This window comes from Ambystoma mexicanum, chromosome 10 (genome assembly GCF_040938575.1).
Source record: "Ambystoma mexicanum isolate Mex_15411 chromosome 10, UKY_AmexF1_1, whole genome shotgun sequence".
In the NCBI taxonomy this organism is placed as follows: domain Eukaryota; kingdom Metazoa; phylum Chordata; class Amphibia; order Caudata; family Ambystomatidae; genus Ambystoma; species Ambystoma mexicanum.
This window is the reverse complement of record NC_090932.1, coordinates 404,290,462-404,312,706: the sequence shown is the minus strand read 5'-3', so window position 1 is coordinate 404,312,706 and position 22,245 is coordinate 404,290,462. Positions and strand designations below refer to the sequence as shown.

At 45.5% G+C, this 22,245-nt stretch overlaps 1 protein-coding gene across 1 annotated transcript in view; it reads right to left on the bottom strand.

The window, feature by feature from the left end:
• LOC138491456 (calcium-activated potassium channel subunit alpha-1-like) overlaps window positions 1-4,038 on the bottom strand; it is a 1,832,603-nt gene extending 1,828,565 nt beyond the window's left edge. Inside the window, exon 1 of the mRNA XM_069617974.1 lies at window positions 3,860-4,038. Within this exon, the coding sequence (XP_069474075.1) occupies window positions 3,860-4,021 (162 nt within the window). The 5' untranslated portion in view covers window positions 4,022-4,038. The remainder of the gene's footprint in view (window positions 1-3,859) is intronic.
• Between the last annotated feature and the right edge of the window lie 18,207 nt (window positions 4,039-22,245).

Below are 22,245 nucleotides of genomic sequence, written 5' to 3'. Positions count from 1 at the left end.
GGTAAAAAGACAGCCCCAGAGCATCAGAGATGGAGAGGCCATGCTAGGCCCCATTGTGAGAAGTGAAGCTGGCTCAGTGTGGAGTTCCATTGAACTGAAATATAAAAGCCAGTACAAAAAAGTGGGTATAACAAAAGGCCTACTGAATGAGCGAGAATGGTCCTCCATCCATTTTGTTACAATGTACAGGCATTCAGCCGGAAAAGATTGAGACTCAGAACTGGAATATTGTTAACTGTGGCCGATGGATTCCAAATACATAGGGGGCATTTCAGATGCTGGCTTTGTGTAAATACGACTTTGACAGATTCAAAACTGTAACAGTACACATGCTAAAAAGGAGGAATGATGCCTTACATTGGGAAAGTAAAGTCAACTGACAGACGGTGTTTTCAGGAATGAAGAGACTTAATTTAGCACATAAAAATGACAGCTTTTATGAGGCAAGGCTTATTTCATTTTGCATAAATGAACCCTGGTTTCTTATGTAACTGTGTAATATTTGTGAAGAATGCCAAGAGTGAACTTATTTCTGTTAATACAGTTTATAAAGAAAGATTATATTGTGAACAACAGACAATAGTGCAGTATTGAAATGTACATGTTCACGGTGGATAAATGCAATATGCTAGCCTTTCAGAATTGTGAACTGCAACTTGTTTTTCTCTCTGAACTGAAACTTTGATCCCAAGACCTCTGGGGCAGGGGCCACCAAGGAAACAGTTCTGGTTGTCAATATAAATGTTAACATATACAAAGGAGTGGATTGAACGTATGGGACTTACAGATAACATGATCAACAGAAATTACCTTCAAGGTCAGGTTTCCATAAAAAGTGCATTAGCTCTGAGCAAAGACCCTTTGAAGCTCAGTGGGAAAGGGTAAGATAAACATTGGTTCAAGCAGATGGATGGTCACATGCTTCAGAAGAAATTCTTTCCATTAAATTGTGGGGATGGTGGAAACCGTGGAAATCTTTAGCGCATTGAATTGAAGCTAATTCAATTAATTCCCATATAGAAAATCATGGGATGAGCATTGTTACAGTTTGAAATTAGCAAAGTTCATGCCCAGTGTGTTAGAGCCGATATAGAACATAACGACTTGGGTGACTTCCCCTCTGAAACCCCTGACTCCTGCCCCAAAAGGGTGTGTCCATAATCCCAAAATAAGTGATCCTAAACGCTACCTTTCAAGTGAATGTAGAGGGTATGAAACAAAGCTTCCCATTTATTCCCAGTGATTCCAAAGTCAGAATTACAAAGCCTTACATCTCATTTGTATGTGTGCTGCAAAACAAAATTTTCCATTTATTCCCTTGTATCCCAAACTAGAATTGCCATGCATTGCTTTTCAGTTGAATGTGTGTTGAAAAATGATGTCCCTTGGTGTTCCTTTTCACAACCTTGGCTGTTAAATAAAAGTGAGAAACGGTTTCCCATTTGAGTTCCTTTTCCCACCTGTACCTTTCGAAAGCCTAAGAATGAAATTTCCCATTGATTCCCTGGCCTCCCAAAACAGAATCCCAAAGCATTGCATGTCCTTTGAATGCGTGTTGCAAAATGATTTTTCCATTGCATTGTGCATGTTTTCTATTGGTTAAATGGTTACATTGCAATTAAATCTGTTGTAAATTGTGACTGCATGTTTCAATATGTTACCAGTGTTGTTTTAAAACAGAAAGTAATTGGGAGTTGTAATATTGTCTGCTAGTCTTCTTTGTCAAACCTTAAATAAATTCATATATATTTTTACTATACACAGGCCTGGTTCCTAGTCCATTGCTGACACAGGGTATTTGTTGGGGTAGGTGTGAGACGGGTAGAAGGCCTCACCAAATTTGAATCTCTAAAGCGCTTTATTGTGTGCCACCTTGCTTGTGGGGAAAGTAACTTCCTGAGTAGAGTGTTACCACCTAATAAACTGTGACAGTGAGGCACTTGAGGCCATGTTGGGGTCCTTAAGTCTTTGCTTTAGCCTCTAGCATTGCCATCTTAGTTGTGTTGGGTGTGTTGCACAGAAATGCTTTGGGCGATGTGGTCCGCGATCGGTTGGGAATTGTTGATCACATTTGACTGGAACTGTACGTTTTGCTAGTAGTGTGTGTGTTTTAGAGGTTATTCTTTTGTCAGTTTGAGCTGTGTGTTGTGTGGTGTCGGATACCAGGTGAGCTTTAGGTGCATCATTGTCATGGTGGTTGGGATGAAGAGTGATGGTTGAGTTAGATTTAATGTGGATTTCCGGTTGTTGTTTCAGGTGTTGGGGCAGGTTCATTGGTCGGAGTGTCCCATTTTTGGGCCCACATGTGAGGACTGTGTATTGGTTGGTGTGTGTTGTCCTGTCTATTTCATGTGTGGGATAGTTGAGGGGATGTGGTTGAGTGGGAGCTTTTCTTTGTGGTCTGAGTAAGGAATCGAGTGACTGAGTTAGAGACCTAGTCTCAGTGTTCATGGAGACTTTGGTTGGATTTTAGGTTTATAGAGAATTTGGTTGGATTTTAGGTTGGTCTTTTTGTTTTCCCTGTTCCATTCCCTTTCTCTTGTTCAGTTATAAGAAGGGAGATGTGTTACATCTTGCATCCTCTCGTGTCCCTGTGCTGTGAGCTTGCATGCTTGGAATGCCTGCTTCTGCAATATTGAGTCAGTGTTTGTGTTGAGTGTTCCCTGAGTGTGAGTTGAGAGGGAGCTGCCTAGGATGAGAGGATGCTGGTGGATGTGTTCCTATATGTCTTTTACTTGTGGACTTAACTGATACCTGTGATCCTGTCTACTTGAAACTTGATTAAAGAAGTTACTCACCCCAGCATGGTTTCACTTTGTTCAGTAAAGAACCCATCTTTTCAATGTGCAAGGAAAATACCACGTTCTGTGCTATGGCTGGCAAATGGTCTGTCAGGATTATCTGCACACATAGGGATCCCCTTTGCCTGGAACCGCTCTACTCGGAAACTGTGAGAGAGTTGTAGCGGCAAAGAAAGAGACCAGCTCCATGTGTTTACATGCAATTTGTTCCAGGTTCAGCAGGGATAATGCATGTGAACACATTGAGCTCTTTGGGCGGCTTACTGAATCAGAGTGCTGCTCTAATAATGAAAAGGCTGGGTGCTAAAATAGCTGAAGGCAACGTTCCGTTGCTCAGTCTTCAAGTAGCAGCAGTTTAGGGTATCACTACATATTATCCCTACCAAAAATATCGCGGTATAAATGGTCGTCTGGAACGGCCATAGGCGATATTTTTTGGGGGGATACTTTTTTGGGATTTTGGGAGTGAAGGTTTTGGGGGTGACCCCCCCTTTACAAATAATGTAGGGGGTGTCCCCCGCAGGTTCCAAGCCTTGATATTGCGTAAAAATGATGGCGATGTTTTTGCGGGGATATTAACACATGGAACCCAGTTTAGGGCCCATCACAGGCATTAACTGAACATTCAGCACATTAAATCTTATTTTATTGGTTTGCTTCTTTCATGGGTTCTCTCACTGCTGACAACTATAATTTCCCATTCAAAGCCTCACAAAAAACTTGGATGCAGTCTCTACTATTTTCACAATATGCATTGCTTGGTGGTTGCAGGTGGCGAGGACCGCAATATGATACCATGCCAGTGAATCAGTTTAAACAGCATTCATTGGCCACATCCCTAAGTCCGCAGCATCGATTCCGTCCCTACCTAAATGATATATGTTTTATAATAACTGCACACACTTGCCATCTAGTTTATCAGCCAGCTCGGTTCCACTAAAGTCAGTCACCATTATCCCTTTTTAGACAGACTCGTGCGTCAACCCCCCTTCACACTCCCGTCCCACACACGTTCCTCTCCACAGTTTGAAGACCACCGCTCTGACGTCTGTGTGTACCTTTCTTGAAAAGGGTCTGCAGCAATTGATGAATTCCTTAACTATCCGCCAGATCACTATTAGGATCAGCCCGCCCAGATAGATGGTCGCGGATGACAACAGGTAAAACTTCAGTAATTCCTGGTGGCAATGTTCACTGCTGTAGGCGAGTATCCCGTCCATCTGTTGGACTTGTACTGTCTGTCATTCACAATCTACAGCAAGTCGAGAATAGAACCCCGACCTCGTGACATAACAAGAGGTGCTGCTGTGATAGACACGTTCTAAAAGAGTGTTGGTATTTCCGTTGCTTAGTGACGCCGACATCGTTCGTTGATCTGTCTGTTTGTTATGAGTTAACATGAAGATACTTGATTGTGATCTTATACCTCTAATGTTGGTGATTACTTTCCCTTCGGTTCTCAGGTGGTTGATGTGGTGACATTTCCAAATCAGACATTTGGGAGGAGAAATGTACATTCCCGCATGTCCCATTCCTTTCTTGATATGCTTATCCATGTTTTTATTTCTTTGCATTCTGGGACTTGTAGTCCTGAGTTTTCTCATTGCGAAGTCAGGACCACAAGTCCCAAAATGCAAAAAAAAAAAATTGGCAGCGCCAAAGGTTGTGCATTGCATGTAGACTTGGGATAAGCATTTGACAGGAACTGCCATAATGGTACATCCTAGCCACGGGAGGACAACTGGAAAATGATATCAGTGCCTAGGATTATGATGGCAGTGCTTGTCAAATGCCTATTTAAGGCCAATACACAAGCTAGACCTTTTGGCTTTACAAATGTTTGTTTTCGCTGGAATTCAGTGCAAGTCGCAAATCCCTGGGCACACAATGCTTATAAATCAAGTGGCTGGAGGCATAACACATTATTACATAAGAAGCATGTGTGGAGCTGCAACAATGCCATTACCTTCCAGAAGACTGCTTAGTATTACACTGACAGACCCCAGCATACATTTAGATGTTACTGTGCAATATAGGAAGCTCAGAGAGATCACAGGGCTGTGTGTTTGGGTGGAGGTGCTGGCAATGGGTGGGAATGTACATAAGGGATGGGCTGGCAAAGGCAGTAAATGGATGGGAGAAGAAAATCCAATACTCACAGACTGTGTGCAGTGGCGAAGCACATAATGTGGGCGCCCCCTTCGAGCGATGCTGAGGGCCTCCCTGCCCCCAGCTCAGCAACAAATCACGAGTCGTATCACCAGGGGAGTTGCTAGGTCTGGAAAAGACCCGGGCTAAGCTGATGTCGGAACTGTTGGGACTGGGGACTAGCTAGTCTTTTGGCTGTAGCTCCTGAGATTCTATCTGGGGCTACAACCAAAAGATCAGGGGCTATAGCCCCCTTAGCCCCCCCCCTAGCAACGCCCCTGCGTATCACAATCTGGGCCGGTCTAGATTACCACGATTACGCATGAATGTGCTGCTGCAGGGGTACGCCACATACTGCTCTAGGAGAAAGATATACCTATGTGTTTTAATCCATTATGCAGCACACTTTCTGAGAAAAATTGGTTAAAAGGCCAAAGCGTTTGCAATTGTTTTTTAGAGTAACACCAATTCAAAAATCCAATACATGCATGTCCCCAACAGTGGAATGGAACATTAATGGTTTAACTAATGCAATGATTTGCTATTAAAAATGCCATGCCACAATGAAACATGTCCACTTGGCTTCACAATGTAGATATGTAATAACATATTACAGTAAAACATGCTAGGCCACACTTAGACATACCTAGACTGGTTGCACCAAAACGTCAGTTGCAGCAATGACACTTATCATGGCTATTTTATCACAGATGCCCAGAAAAAATGACAATGCCACAGTAAGAAACGGCTAGATTGCCAGAGTCAAATGCCAGTCTAGCCAGGTAATTACACTTAGCAGGACTGCTTTATCGGAGATGCCCAGTTTAAAGAAAGTAAAGCCAACCTAAGAAATGACTAGACTGTCTGCTACCAAATGCCTCTCTAGCCACTAATACCACATATCATGCCTGCTTAGCCTGGACATGGATGGCCGATTACGATTTATCGCACAATCCGGCCCCAACCCAAGCCCCACCCATCCCCTCTACCTCCCACCCCCTGCCCAAACCCCCAAAATCAGCTCCTCTAGCCAGAATGACCTTCTTCCTTGTCCCTTGTCCGAGTGCTTACGTGTGAGGTACCTTGCCTCATATGTAAGTACGGTGATGAGTAAGCGTGGGAATAGGAGTAATGAAGATTACAGGTATCTAATCCAGGCATTAACTCCATGTCCCTCTACCTCATCGCAGTACTTGTGTATGAGGCAAAGTGCCTCATAGACAAGTACTGGAACAAGGAAAATTAGGGTTAGGATGAATGAAGATTACCAATGTCTAATCAAGACATTAAACATAGCAGTGTTGCAACACCATTGAGCAGACTAGGCTTCAGCCCCTCCTCAAAATGTTGGGCTATGTTGACTCGACCTGGCTGACCTACAGAGTCGTTGCCAGAACGGACAGGAAACACAAGTAAAATGGATTTCACTGTATACAACAGTCTGGCAATTACTAACGTGAAGCATTTCACTGTTAGTACCTGCGTTCAAATGCATCATTTTTAGGCAATTGAAATTGTGATGTGGGTTTAGTGCTTGCATGCCAGGGGACTGAATGGAAAGGTAGAGAGGGGACCGGAGACAGTAGTCCATATGTGGGTGCTTTCAGACCTAAAGGAGAGAGTTAACTGCGTGTAACATTGAAGCTGCACTAGAATAGTCTCATTAGTATGCGTAAAGAAGTTAGATGCTCCCACACAAAGACATTTTCCCCTCCCCATGGCCCATGAAATTAGTGCCTCTCGCAACATTTGAAGGTTTAGCCCACTGAAATGTAAGTTTTGCTGTGCCCCTGAACACAAGCACACACACCATTCAACATGCACACACACGTACACCAAGCCACCAATACTTTTAAGTGTGCACCCTTTAACTATATAGGTGCAGCCACCCAGACAAGTGTGCACTCTTTTACCATACTGGCAGCCAGCCATACTTGTATGTGTGCACCCTTTCACCATACAGGCCACCCATACATTTAAGTGTGCACCCTTTCACCATACAGACACACTCATACAGGCACACCTAGGCAGCCACCTATACAATTCAATGTGTACGTTTTCACCTTACACAAATTCACTCATAGGGCTCCCCGCCAACCCATGACATGGAGGCCTCCAGCATGGAGGCTTCCTTGTCATGGGATGGGTGGAGACCTCGGACTTCAAAAAGAAATGATTCCCTTTCTAGTCAGTCTGCCTTCATAAAGGAATCATTTCTATTACGCTGTACCGAAACAATTTCTTTATGAAGGCTGAGTGATTTCAAAAAGAAACTGTGTTATTTTTTCCATTTTTTTTAAGTCTGAGGGGGTCACCTCCCACGACATGAGGTGGTGCCCCTTACACCACGGAGGATGTGGGGGCTTCTGCTATGACTATGACTGTGTGTTCCTCCTCACATCCCATCTCCCTCAAGCTGCAATTCTATGCCAATATGTCTGGTTTATAGATAGTGCTAATATACCACCTAATAGCTAAAACTAAACAAGACTGATCTATCGTTTCCCAAATGGAATGGGAAATGATTTACAAAGCATTTTGTAAGTGGACTTTCCCATTCAAAAACGATTTTGTAAATCAATCTCCTAGCCAGGGATCTTATGCAATCTAGAGAAATATATGTTTCAGAAATACCATATTGTATAATGTAGGTCAGAGCTTTACTTTTTAAAAATATTGTTTTATTGTGTTGCAATTCCATAGAACTACTCAAAAATGTCAAAACAGTAGCACACCAACAAACATAAGCTACTATACAATGATTTCAATCAAAATGTATAATCATAGCCCAATAACACAATTAATAAAACACATATAATCAATTTTAGGTTTATAAAAACAAAACCAACCATTTCACCATTTTCATCAAGTGTTGGGTCACACTTCAGACATACTATATCACTTTTCCAAATGCAAGTTCTGGCTCAAAGGATTGCCATGCATGAGCCAAAGCAATGGCCATTGCTAAGCTACATCCAGAGATACCATTCAGTCAAAAATGTTTCTTCTGGATCTCCAGAAGCCTTCTGCAAAGTGTCTGCGATATCTCTAATAATCTGTATACTCCACTTTAAAGGTTGTAAGAGCATATCTTACTGTCTCAGTCGCAGATCTCTACATAACCGACAATAACGCTCTTCCTTCAGCATTCCCAGCCATGATCATTTAACTGCCAGGACTAGAAGTGTGTTTAATCTAATCCTCATGAATATACTTTTGAGGGTAAGGCTCCAGCATTGCGAGAAGTATTTCTGCGGGGGTCTGTATGGAACATGCAATCTGACATAATCACTCAGAAAAGACAACCGTCCCACATGATCGTGATTGTGGGCCGAGTCCCAAGCTTGCAAGTACTTCTTAGAGGACCCCAAGAACATGCTCCAATTCTGGTCGGAGCTAATAGCTCCATGGCTACCTCCATTCTCGTAATGAGGCTCTATGTCTCTAGAACCCTCTAATTTTAACATAGAGTGGGTAGTTACAATAGAAAAGGAGCAAGCATTACATTTCTGTAACGCTCACCTGATTCCCACAGAGACGCTGACCCGAACTGGACTGCTACCATTTCTTCTATCGTGAGGCGCAGGGCCCGGAAGATGCTCTGGACGGGGCCTCCAAATTTGGATTGCCTGGCTTGTAGAGTAAGTTTTCTGCAGGTGGAAGAAAAGGGATTGATTACCAGCTGGGGTGGGTATGTGTTCCCACCAATCTCCCATTTCTCACTCTTCTTGACCCCCAACTTGGTTTCTGCGAGCTCTCACCTTAGGTATTGTAAAGATGAGCTCCCCATCCTGCTTCAGGTGCAGGGGTGCGTAGAATCCAGTTACGTCACTGGATGGTAAATAGTTGCGGACACTGTGTCCTTCGTTTCTCCTACGGTAGCCGTAAGTATGAGTGTCTTTTCTCCACAGGAGCCGGGGCCCAGAAACCTAAAGCTGGTAAGTCTCTTGGTGAGTATTTGTTCTCCGTGCTTAGTGCTCACCATGTATTCCTCTTATGCAGGTGCTGGGATGTAGCTGGCGTCGTAGCCGCGGTGGAGGAAGTTAAGTGAAAGAAAAGCGACTGCTTACTTCTAATGATTGTCTTTTTCTGCTTACAGGTGCCGAGATGCTGCCGGCAACACAGCCGTTGTCGCGCGTGATGAGACACGTAAGTAAGTGGAAGAAATGTGGCCGCTTTAGAGCGGGCACCTCTAATGACTGTCTTTTTCTGTTTTTCAGGTGCTGAGATGCTGCCGGCGTCGTGGCCGCGGTGGAGTTCGGCCAGGCCACGGATGGGTAAGGCAAGGCGGCGCGGCTGCGAGCGTTTGAGAGCGCTGCTAATCTTGTACCTTTCCTTTGCAGGATCGTCGGAGGTAGGATTGCTGAGGCCGGATTCCGGTAAGTAATTTCTAATGCTCGCCTTCTCTTTTCTTGTCTGTTTGCAGGTGTTCCAGGTGCTGGCGGGTGTGTCAGGAGCCAGGATGCAGGAGCCGACTCGGTGAGCGTCCTGCTGCTGATGCAGAATAACGCGAAGCATGTGTATTCCATCGGGCGTGGTTTAAATAGCAGAGAAGTGCTTCAGGTGTGTGTTCTTCCACCGGCCCCACCCAGGTAAGAAAAGAGTTCCTGAATAGAGGAAATAGTTCCTCCCAGCCCTGATGGCTGGGGACTTCAGCCAGACTGGATTGTTCTGGGTAAGTATGCAGCATGGTCTGCCTCAGGTAAGTCCACCCAAGCATTATTACACAGTTTATCAATATGAGCCCGGCGCCTATGGCGCCGGGACTGAAGTCCTTTATGAGCCTGGCGCCAAAGGCGCCAGGACACGGTCCAAAGGGCCCCTGTAGGGGTCTGCTGGGTCCGGAGATGTGGAAGAAGGGTCTGCTTCCGGGGGCACTGGGCCAGTCCTGGCTCCTCGGGAGTAGTGCTCATGACAATTTCCCAGCAATATAAGATTCCCAAATTATTGCTGTTATTACTTTGGTCAATGCTCTTTCTGATTGCTTACCCTTATTATTGAAGACATGCCAAAAGTATTTACTGTGATTCTTATTCAGGGCCATGCAAAAATTCTGCCAAGTTCACTTGATGGCAGACATTTTGTCCAGTTTCTGTACTTATTTTTTAACTTCCTTATTAATGACCGTTTATCAAATTGAACGACCATTAGTAGGGATACATTTCTAATTTCTTGTCTAATTTCTTGTCTCAGTCTTCTTTTTCCCCCAGTTATCACACTGTCACATTGATGTACATCCTTCGAATTATCTCTGAATCGTGGGGGTGTGTTCCTTGACAGAAATACACTGGTAATAGTGCTTATCCAGTCCATAATTTTATTTGGAAAATCATATTGCTCATAGATCTTTTCCAAACTTGACATATATGTTGTCACCACTACAAGGTTACGGTGCGACCAACCCACGCAATTCATTTCAGACGAGTGTTCACCTGTATCTCACCTACCCCATCAATTTAATGACAGTAAACGCCCCCCAGTTTCAGGGTGATAGATTAAACAGCGTGATTGTTGTATTTTGGGAATTTAACCGGCATACACTTGCCAATTCTACAAATCTTTTCACTCCCTTAGAGATAATATATGGTAGATGGATTATTAGTCATTCTCCACGTATGAGCATGCAGTATGTCCCCAGTGGAGGTCACTAAAAAAACTCCACTCATTTTGCAGCAGTAGCTGTAAACTTAACTCGTCTCTTGGACTCTGTGGGTTGTAAAAATGCCTTTCTCTTTCATTTTACAATCTGTACACCTGGAGTACAGGTGTCCCCCAATCAAAATAGGAGTGTCTATATTATTAAATATAAAGATAGCTACGGTCTCATACATTTCTATTGTATGCTTCAGTGCATTCTCCCCGCATTGGATCATATACATTTATCACAAGGATACGAAAGTTCTTGTTCAACTCATCCACCACCAATAAGACATTCAGATTATGCACCAACTGTGGAATTTCCCATGCCTTCAACTTATTTGAGCACAGGGTTATCAGTCCCCCTGAATGGTCGACCTTTTTGCCCCATTCCCGCTGGATTATTAAAACACATATACCCATTGAATACCTCTTTCCCCATCAGCCAAGTCCCTTGTAATAAAATTATGTCAGAGCTTTGGAAACAATGAAATGATCCCTCATCCGATAACAGATGGGCATGGTCACCGGTGTTCCAGGAATTTACGGTAGTACTGTTTTCAGATATGTTGTGAAAGTGCCAGCAAAAAAGAGAGTAACTATTCCCAATGGTTCTTGACCATGGCAGTTTTTGTATGGTTTTGTTGTAGAAGCCGTAGATATAGAACCTGCTGGCTTACACATTTTGCTAAGTCTTATTTTTTTATTAATGCAAGGCTTCACCACTGGAGCAATGTTAAAACCGCACTTCAGTGAGATTGTGCACAACTCCATACCAATGCCACACCCCCAGTATCATCGCAGTGAACATTTGTACAAATAATATCTGTGCCCTTAAATTGCTCAAAATATTCAGTCTCTACTTTTTAAAATGCGCAGGTAGGAAAGATGGCCAAACAATGCCAAAAGGGTCTTTCTGTTTATCAGTTGGTGGGGAATACACGCCTAGAAGCAGCGTGTACCACCTCCAGGGAACGCCACTGCTCGCTGAGTTGAAAATAAGTCAATCCAGCACACTCGGATAATCTCCTTCCGTTACTGCCTCCACTTGACAAACCACTTACAAGAATCACTTTCTGCATTGTATCTATATTAATATTAATAAGGGGAAAAACCTTCAGTTTACTACCTTATTCTACAAGAAATAAATGATTCAAGCTGTCAGATGTTAAACAATTGGTCAAATCGGATCAAGGAAATTCTACAATAGGTCTCAGCCGACATGGAGGCCTTTAACAACAACCCAGTGAAAGTATTGAACAGAGTGAAGGAGCTCGACTGGATCAAAACAGGTGAGAAAGCCGCCTCTAACAAATTAACTAGACATTTGCCTGTGAACCACCGAAAATTGAATGAGCTTCAACCTTTCATAAAACAGTTTCCGTCTAAGCAAGCAAAGTCCCTGTTACTGAGAGCGAGACTGAACTTGTTACACACAAACAAAATACTATCAATACGGGGGCTTGCTACAACAAACGGCTGCAGAATCTGTGGACAAACGGAAGCGGTGGAATCCATCCGTCACTTGCTGCTTTCTTGTCCTGGGACTTTGAGGTTAAGATCACTGTACTTGAGGAACATTTATTCAAACTCCGTGTTGCAGGACAAAGCCCTTTGCTGGGCCAGGCTGATGGCGGGTGATAAGACTTTGTGGCTGTTGGCATCCTACAACATCTTACGCCGCATACAAGAAGCCTTTCCGGACTCAACAGTCCTGGCGGCGATCTGTGTTCCACCAACACCCTCCCTTCAATGAATCACATTGCCGGCATCACCTTGATTTCTCACAGAGACTCAGGAAAGAAGAAAGACAAATCGAGTATTTTAATTGGAATATTGTTTCTCTTTAAAGTTTAGATTATGATCTTCATTTTGTAAAAATCTTAAGGATTAAAATACAAATTAAAAAAAATGTAAAAAAAATAATAATTTAATAAGAATGGTGTGGTTGATGACTTAAAACCCATTAATATAATCACATGGGCGCTCGAGCTTGCCCTACGAATTCTGGTTTAATACAGCCTTCACTATCCCATATCACGAGTTTATAGATGGTAGAGTGTTGTAACTTGCCTTTCCTCAGCAACCTGCTCTTTGTGTTTTGGAGTGACTGGCATGGATGTTGAGGGAGTGAATGCTCCTTACTTTGTGTTCTGAGAGTGTCAGTTAAACATGGCGTGACAAAGAGAGGGTGCCAGTGGATTTTGTCCTTTAGATACTTACCTGATGTCCCTTTGTGTATCACTGTAACCTGTACCTGAGACTGGCACTGAAGTAAAGATGTTTCCTGTTCCTATACCATTCTCAGTGTCATCCGTGGCCAAGACCTCCTTACAATACTGGCGACGAGCTGAAATAACCTATGTGAGCTGTGCTATGAGGACAGCAGAGGACAGGGACAAAGAAGTAAGGGGCACCCACCACCCCTCAAACCCAGAGAAGACCCTCTCTCGAGTTGGAAAGCATGCTGCAGGGAGCCGCATGGCCTGTGGGGGCCAGCCACTGATGTAAGGAGCAGCGCCAGGGCCATGGTCCAGAGGGGTCTGAGGAGCAGAGAGATTTATCCAAGTAGCTGGAAGTGGAAACTGAGTGGGCACTAATAAGGCAGTCAGACCTTGGAGGATAGTGGGGCCAACAAGGGGCAGCTGAGCAAAGTGAATTGCCAGCCTCCAAGTGGTCCTATCTCTCTACTGCAACTATTGATGCATAACAGCAGTGTTGCTGTGCTTACCTGCAGGTCCTGTGTGCTGGTTTTTGGAAGAGAGAAGGGTCTGAAGGGAGTGCTGATGCGGAGATTGGTGCAACCCTGGTTGTGTGTAACACATAGTTAAGAGGGGTGCCAAAGCTGGGTGCCCGCAAAGGGCCCAACCTTTGTTGCGAGGAGAGTGAGGGCCACAGAGAGGTCTGCCATTGCTGCAAGGGGCAGCCGGAGCAGGATGTCTCAGCCATAATGTTGGTGGAGGAATTACCACAGTAGGGCTTGTCGTGGACTTGGTACATGCTGCGCTGCAGACCAGCTGAAGTAGGGGTCAAAACGACCCACTTACAAGGCAGCAGTACGTTGGGGCCGTGGTGGTCTGGAGCTCCAGCAACGACATTCGCTTCGAGGTAAATGGTGATGTCACAGAGTGAGTTGAGGGGATGGTGAAGGCTCAAACATGCTTTTCTGGTGGTTTGAACAACCAGAGGTCTCTGTGCTCAAAGCATTTGGGAGGTTTACTCGACAAAAGGACCTGTCTGCATTTCAATAATGTGTGGATGCCATGTTATGTCTGTGCGAGTGCGACACACAGCGAGGGTCTAAAGACCAAGTTAATTTGCTGAATCCCCTTCCGAGCTGTGAGAGTGACTGCACTTTCTGATTAAGCACCACAAGAGGAAATGCATTGACAGCCAGGGTATGGACGGGGAGATTTTGAAGTCTGTAAATGGAGCATATGCTGTGATTGAAGCGAATGGGCATGTTCATGGCCACCGAGGTACTGTGGGCAGATGGGGCATAGCAGCGGAGCTAGCCTGCTGCTGGACCCAGTGATCCAGCAGCCAATCCTGGAGTGTCTACGGTGGCGAGATGCAAGGATGTGGGGTCCCATTCCTTAAGGTATTGTGCCGAGGTGAGGGGTCCGTGTCTGCCTCAATTTTGCAGTGGGTCAATACATACAGAGGAGAATTCTCAGAACTTGTCCGATGTGATTGGGAACACGATTTGTTTGCCCTTCTTCAAGAGAGAAATTCATTTCAGCCCTGAGCAGTCTGTTCACGCGCTCTGATTGACAGCTGTAGGGCTGCCCCAGTTTAGCTTTTCCTGGTTACTGTGTTTGGGCGGCTAGGGATTGGGAGTTTTCATTTTCTGTTTGTGATGTGAGGTCTGTTTAATGGTTAATTATAGCCGGGGTGCATATTGATCATTGGAAGTGTGACAGCGGATGTGCTGGGGTTGGAGGGGAACGTGAAGGACCAATTGAAGGCGTCAGAATTCTTGAAGGGCACTGACCAATATTGAAATCTTGATGGTGTCATCACTGGTATATAAAGTGGATGCACTATGAGAGAAGGGGAGAGCTGCTACAAATTACCACCAGAAAGAGCTGCATAAAGATTACCAAGAGCGCCTGCAGTTGGTTGCGTTTTCTGGGAGTCAAGGCCTCTATTAAATGTGATTAAAGTGTTCGCTAGTTATGTTGTAAAATGCACTTGTTCAAGGTGTAGGCTGCTTTAACCATTGTTTTTCACGCAGGTTGGACTATACTAGCAACATTAATTAGGGCAGGGCTCATAAGTGCCTAGTTAAAAAAACCAAAAGTTGCCAACAGGTTCATTGTTACCATGTGTGAATGTTTGCATTTCGTCAGTTGCAGATTGTTTGGCCGACAAAATGTTCAAGTCTATTGACTTGCTTATTGTTTTTGCCGCTGTTGGTTGTGTGCAGTTTGCATGGCATTGGGAGTATGTTTCTGTTTATTGGAATTTTGGGATGTTGGTCTATGGATTCATGTATTGTGATTATTTTTTTGGGGGAGTGTTGGACACCTGTTGTGCTTGGAGTGTTCTTTCAAGTGAGTGTGGGACACCCAGATGTGTTTCTGGTGTTGGACACCTGTTTTGATGTCCCCAGTGGGGTGCAGTTACCCTGTTGCCTGCATAGTGGCACACTTTTGCCACATGGAAATATTGAGTGTGTGTGTGGAGGCTTGTGTTGGTATAGTATTCTCCGTGCCCGCTCGGGTACACCTTACTGATGCGTAGGGCATGGTTTTGCCTGAGTGATGTGGTTTGGGGCTGGAAGCCTGAAGTTGCCTGAGAGTTTTGCCGATGGATCCTTTCTTAAGTGGTTTTGTGGTGCCTCTCCTCTACTTAGTAGAAAAGGGGAGGAACATTGATTAAGCAGATTTTCCCACGTTTTGCAAATTGTGAGGAGAGGTGTAGGGTTTGCGTTGAGTAGTGTTGCTGGGAGGAATTAGTATCAGAGGTTTGTGGGATGCACATGTGCTGGGCTTGTGTGTCGATCTAGGTTTCTTTCTTCCTTGGGATGTTTGTCTTGTGTTGTTAAAGGGGGAACATATGTTGTAACCTGCCTTTAATTTGGAACCTGCCCTGTGTGCATGGAATGTTTGGAGTGATTGACATGGAGTGTTGAGTGAGTAAATGTTCCCTGCTGTGTGTTCTGAGAGTGTCAGTTGAGGATGGAGTGACTGAGAGAGAGGGTGCTGGTGGATGTTGTCCACTAGATACTTACCTGTTGTATCATTTAAACCTGTACCTGAACTGAAGTAATGATGTTTCCTGTTCCTACACCAGTCTCAGTGTCATCAGTGGTGAAGACCTCATCACAATATAGAGCAAGTTATACACTGCTTTAATTGAGTCAGGGATGGGGTTGTCCTGGGCAATGTATTGTCAATGGAAATATGCAAAGGTAGTGACAAGCTTCCAATTCATCTCAATTAAATGCAACACAAAAACACAGTTTTTTGCAAAATGAACTCTTATAACATGCAAAGTGTCATGATGCCTACCCCCAGAGCACCAGGCCAGGCCCAGAACCCCCGGAAGCAGGCATCATGCCCTCAGGTAAAAGCCCAGCGGCCCCTTATAGGGGCTCTTTGGACTCAATCCTGGCGCCAGGCTCATGTTGGACATCAGTCCTGGCGCCATAGGCTCATAAAGGGAGGTGTTTTGTGCACTTACCTGATGCAGACCATGCTGCACACTTCATGCCTCCCTGATACCTGAAAGGGACTATTTTTTCATAAGGACTATTTTTTCACTCGGGCGTGGCCAGGGAAGGATACATACCTAGTTAGGCAAGGATACATACCTGGGACTTCTTTGGAGGCTATTTAAGCCACGCCCAGACAGCAGCTCATGCTTCGCGTTGTTCTGCTTCCTGCAGCTTAACGCTCACCGTGTCTGCTCCTGGACTCCAGCCACGCCCGCCTCGAACCTGGAAGACCTGCAAGGAAGGAAGAGAAGAGAAAGGTGAAAACCAAGGACTATTTCAAACTTCTTACCTGCATCCGGAATCTTCTCGCCAGCATCCCTGAAGAAAGACTTCCATTTAAAAGCATTGCGTTGCTCGCTGCAGCGCCACGCTTCACTCACCTGTCCTCGAGACATCTCCCGGCTCCATCGCTGCTGTCAGCATCAGACGCCACATCTCTGCACATAGGGAAGAGAGGAAGAAACAAAAGGTGAGCAGAAGGAAAGCCTGATTAACAGCCATAATACTTACTAGCTTTTGTTCCACATTTCGGGTCGGCGCCACCCCGTTGGCAGGTACAGTACCCCGGCCCCTATGGGGAAAGGACAAGAGACATTTCTGGGGAATGATGAGGACATTTAGAGGGATCGCCCTCATCACTACTCACCTCGGCAGTTTAACCCCTCGACGCATCGCCTTCATTCTGCACCTGAAATAAAGGACAGATCACAGGTTAGAAAGACAACATAAAGGGGGCCTCACTTGAACTTTGAACTTTCATACTTACGGCGCATCGCTCAGGAAAGTCAAGTGGATTTTGCCAGCGCCATTCTGAAAACCAGTGAAGTAACTGGACGAACGCGCGCCCCTGCACCAGAAGCAGGATGGAGAGTTCATCCTTCCAAACCATAAGGTGAGCTTAAACCGGGGTTTGGAGGAAGTTAGAGAGGAACGAAGGGGCAAATGGGGGAGCTAGCACACTATTCTGCAGACTGTTAATCCCCTTTCTCATCTGCAGAAGGATATTCCTACGGGCCAGGCAAGCACGAATTGGAGGTCCTATCCAATCGGTGTTCCGGGTCCTGCGCATCACGCTAGAAGAGGCCACAGCAATCCAGACTAGACCAGCGCCCCCGTGGGAACCAGGTGAGCGTTACAGAACGCGAAGCCTTCCTACAAATTCCCACCCAGGTGTTATGGAAACTTCCGAAACTGACATGTTGGCCCAACTACTGGGGGAATTACGGGCCCAAGTACTTGCCGCTCGTCAAGAGACTAGTGCCCTCAGGAGGGAAGTGATTGTAATAAAAGATAGAGCTGATGACCTGGCTAGACAGCTTTTGCAAGGTCAAGCTGGACAAACTCCTTTACCCGGTTCCGGGGGGAACCCCGCTCCTGTGGTTTCCAGTAACCCGGTGCAGATTAATCTACCTGGAAACATGCCGCTGGCCCCACCTGAACGCTTTGCTGGGGACCCCAAACGATTCGCCGTATTCATGAATCAGTGTTGTTTGCACTTCCTATGCAGACCTGGGGCCTTCCCTAATGATCAGACCAAGGTAGCCTTTGTGTTGTCATATCTCAGCGGCTGTGCTGCCGATTGGTCAGTCCCACTGGTAACTCAAGATGACCCGATTCTTCGTGATTTTCAAGGATTTCAAACAAGCATGGAAAGGTTATTTGCTCGACACTCCCAGGGACAGGCTCTGGATGACGAACTTCTATCTCTGCGACAGGGCAATCAAGACCTTCTATCCTACATTGCAACCTTCAATAGACTAATTGTGGAAACTGGTTGGCCAGAGGATAAAAGAATCACGTTATTCTATTGAGGTCTACGCGGAGAACTTAAAGATGTCCTGGCACAAGTTGTAAATCCGCCCCAAGAATGCACTGAATATATAGGGCCTCATTACGACCCTGGCGGTAAGGGGTTAACGCCAGCGTTAGCTGCGCCGACCCCTTACCGCCAATTACGAGGTCCCTTAGCGCCATGGCGCTTTTAACACCTGCTTTTAGCAGGTGTTAAAATCCATGGCGCTAAGGGACCATGGAGTTAATTACGCCACCGTAATTTACGGTGGCGTAATTAACGCCTTCCCCACTCCCATTATGCCCTATGGGGCAAAAATGGGAATGGGGAAGGGTAAATGGGGATTGGGGACTTACCGCCCCGCCGACCTCGGAATGGGGCGGTAAGTCCGCCAACCACCATGGCGTAAACGTAGTTTACGCCATGGTGGTAAAGTCACGGCCCAGGCGGTAACTTACCGCCTGGGTCGTAATGAGGCCCATAGACTTAGTGGTCCAGTTGCTGCAAAACAGAAAAGCAGATCGGTCCAAGTTTGAAACCCGGTTGTTGGCCAAGACCCACGCTAACCCCAAGGGGGCTGATGGCTCGGAGCCTATGCAAATCGGAGGGGTTAAAGGATCCCTAACTCAAAAAGAACGGGAAAGAAGACGACAGATGCAATTATGCCTTTATTGTGGGTCCTCTGGACACTTTCTACGAGATTGCCCGGTTAAGCCGCCCAAGAATGTGGTAGGAGCCGCTAATAAAATCCATGGAAACTCTGTATCGGGAAACGGCAACGTCCGGCAAGCGTAGGGGTCCGCTTGCCGAGCATGAAAACTAACTCTCAGACCTCGCATTTCATTGTGCCAATGGTCCTCGTAGATCCGGAACAGCCTAAATGGTTGCATGCTATAAAGGCATACATCGATAGCGGGGCTATAGGAAACTATGTGGATCGAGAATTGGTCTCTAGGATAAACCTCCCTCTGCGTCCTAAAACCAACAAAGATGTCATCACCACAGTAGATGGAACTGAAATTGCCTCTGGACCGGTAACACATTCCACAGTTGAGGTGACACTTGTAGGTCCGGATGGCCATCGGGAGGCAGTTGTGTTTGATGTAATCAAGGCTCCACAGTTTCAGCTTATTCTCGGAATCCCTTGGTTAGAGACACATAATCCTCGAATTGATTGGCAAGCGAAGAGAATAACCTTCCCGGATTGTGCACAAACCTGCTACCCAGAAAATCCAAAGATTAATCTAGAACCAGTAACCTCTGTCCCAATGCAACTACCTCCAGAGTACCAAGACTTTCAGGACGTCTTCCAAAAGGAACAGGCCAACACGTTACCTCCCCACAGATCGTACGATTGCCAAATCGATCTGGTGCCCGGTGCACAACCCCCTTGTAGCAGGATTTACGCCCTTACTGAACCAGAGAATCTGCATTTGAGACAATATTTAGATCAATACCTCGCCAATGGTTTCATTCGCCCGTCAAAGTCCCCGGCATCCGCAGCTTTGTTCTTCGTGCCTAAAAAAGAAGGCGACATTAGAACTTGTATCGATTACCGCGCATTGAACCAGATAACTGTTAATAATCGTTACCCTCTGCCTCTGATCCCTGAACACCTTGACCAGGTGAGGGACGCTTGCATATACACCAAGTTAGATCTCCGGGGGGCTTATCATCTGGTACGAGTAAAAGAAGGCGACGAATGGAAAACGGCCTTCCGTACAAAATATGGACTATTCGAATACCAGGTGATGCCTTTCGGGTTGTGCAACGCGCCTGCAGCCTTCCAATTCTTCATGAACGATGTCCTTCGGGAACTCATCAATGTCTGTGTTGTCGTGTATATCGATGACATTCTTGTGTACTCCTCTTCGGAATCTGATCACAGAAAGCATGTCAGGGCCGTCCTAGAGAAACTGCGCCAGCACAAACTGTTTGCCAAGCTGGAAAAATGTGTTTTCCATACCACCGAGGTTGAGTTTCTCGGATTCATCCTGACACCTAAAGGGGTCCGAATGGATTCACGGAAAGTGGATGCCATCCTCAAATGGCCATAACCTAGTTCGGTGAAAGGTGTCCAAAGCATGCTTGGTTTTGCCAACTTTTATCGCAGGTTTATCCCGGAGTTTTCACGTGTGGTGCAACCCATCACTGCACTCTTGCGAAAAAATAAACGTTTTGAATGGACCGAGGAAGCCGAACAGGCCTTTCAGGAGTTGAAAGCTAAGTTCACGTCCGCACCTATTTTGAAGCACCCGCGTCCCGATCTCCCATATATAGTCGAAACCGACGCGTCCAGCTTAGCCATGGGAGCTGCCTGTCTCAGAGAGACCCTGAAACCAACCAACTGCACCCCGTAGCATTTTGGTCCAGAAAGTTCTCGCCACCGGAGATAAATTATGCGATCACCGATAAGGAACTATTAGCCATTAAGTCCGCCTTTAAGGCTTGGCGGCATTATCTCCTCGGCGCCCGGCATACCATCACCGTGATCACTGATCACCGAAATTTACAATATTTAAAAACTGCCAAGGCTCAATCGTCTCGACAGCTCCGATGGGCTTTGTTCTTTGCTGAGTTTGATTTTGTAATCACCTACCGCCCCGGCTATAAGAATGGTAAGGCGGACGCTCTATCCCGAATTGGAATGGAAGAAATAGACACAAACTCAGAACCTGTGCCGATAATTCCCGAACAAAGAATTTTGGGGATAACCACTTTACAAACCCTTGAAGACATTCAAGCACGAGTGAAACAATTCCTGGACTCTTCAGCCTTGCAGGATTGGTTCAAAAGGGGGTCTAACTTTTCAGTCAAGGATGGCTTACCTTACTTCCAAGGACGCTTATTTTTGCCAGAAAAGGAATTGCAAGAACTGGTTATTTCCCATCATCATGATACCCTGATGGAAGGACATCCTGGTATTGCCAAAACAGAGGAAAAGGTTAAACGACAATTCTGGTGGCCTTCCTGGCGAAAGGATATTAAATCTTTCGTGATGTCCTGTGGAGTTTGTGCCCAAAACAAAGGTCAAAAGACAAGACCCGCCGGTCTTCTTCAGCCCTTAGACATTCCACCAGCACCTTGGCACACCCTGTCACTAGATTTTATCACGGACCTGCCCTCTTGTAATGGTTATAATACTATTCTGGTCGTGGTGGATTTATTTTCCAAAATGGCCCACTTTATTCCGTTGAAAGGATTACCTTCAGCCTTTGTTCTTGCCAAGGAATTCCTCGAAAATATCATCCGTTTGCATGGATTCCCGTCCATACTAGTCTCCGATCTGGGAAGCCAGTTTATTTCTCATTTTTAGAAAAAGTGCTCTCAACTGGCACAAATCGACGTAAGACTCTCGACCAGCCACCACCCACAGACCGATGGTCAGACGGAGAGAACAAACCAGACCCTTGAACAATATCTACGATGCATGTTGCACCAATCGGAGGGTAATTGGAAGGACATTTTATGGGTGGCTGAATATGCATACAATAACTCGATACACTCTGGAACTGGTCAGAGCCCCTTTTATACCCTATATGGACATCACCCTCATACTTCAGACTTGGACTCACCTCTGAGCCTTGAAATGCCCGCAGTGGACCATTTGCATTCTACGATTACTCAAGCCTTCAAGGATGCAATTGCACATTTGCAACATGCGAAAGGGAAATACAAAAATAATGCGGATCTGCATCGAAGAGAGGCGCCTCCATACCAAATAGGGGATCAAGTATGGTTGGCTACCAAACACCTATCACTCAAGGGGCCTCGAACTTTTAATCCAAGGTATTTAGGCCCTTACTCGATCAAAGCTATAATCAACCCAGTGGCAGTCAAGCTCGATCTACCAGCTAACATGCGGATTCACCCCATTTTTCATGTGTCACTTTTGAAACCAGTGCACCCAGGAACCAGATTAACAAAGCCACCAGAACCGATTCAGATAGATGGGGAGCCTGAATTCGAGGTGAAGAACATTTTGGATTCTAAGATCTCAAAATCAAAATTTTTCTATCTAATTGATTGGAAAGGGTACGGGCCTCAGGAAAGGTCTTGGGAACCCAGTGATCACGTACATGCACCTTGGCTGGTAAAAAGGTTCCATTGGAATTTCCCAAACAAACTGAAACCTCCAGAAGGAA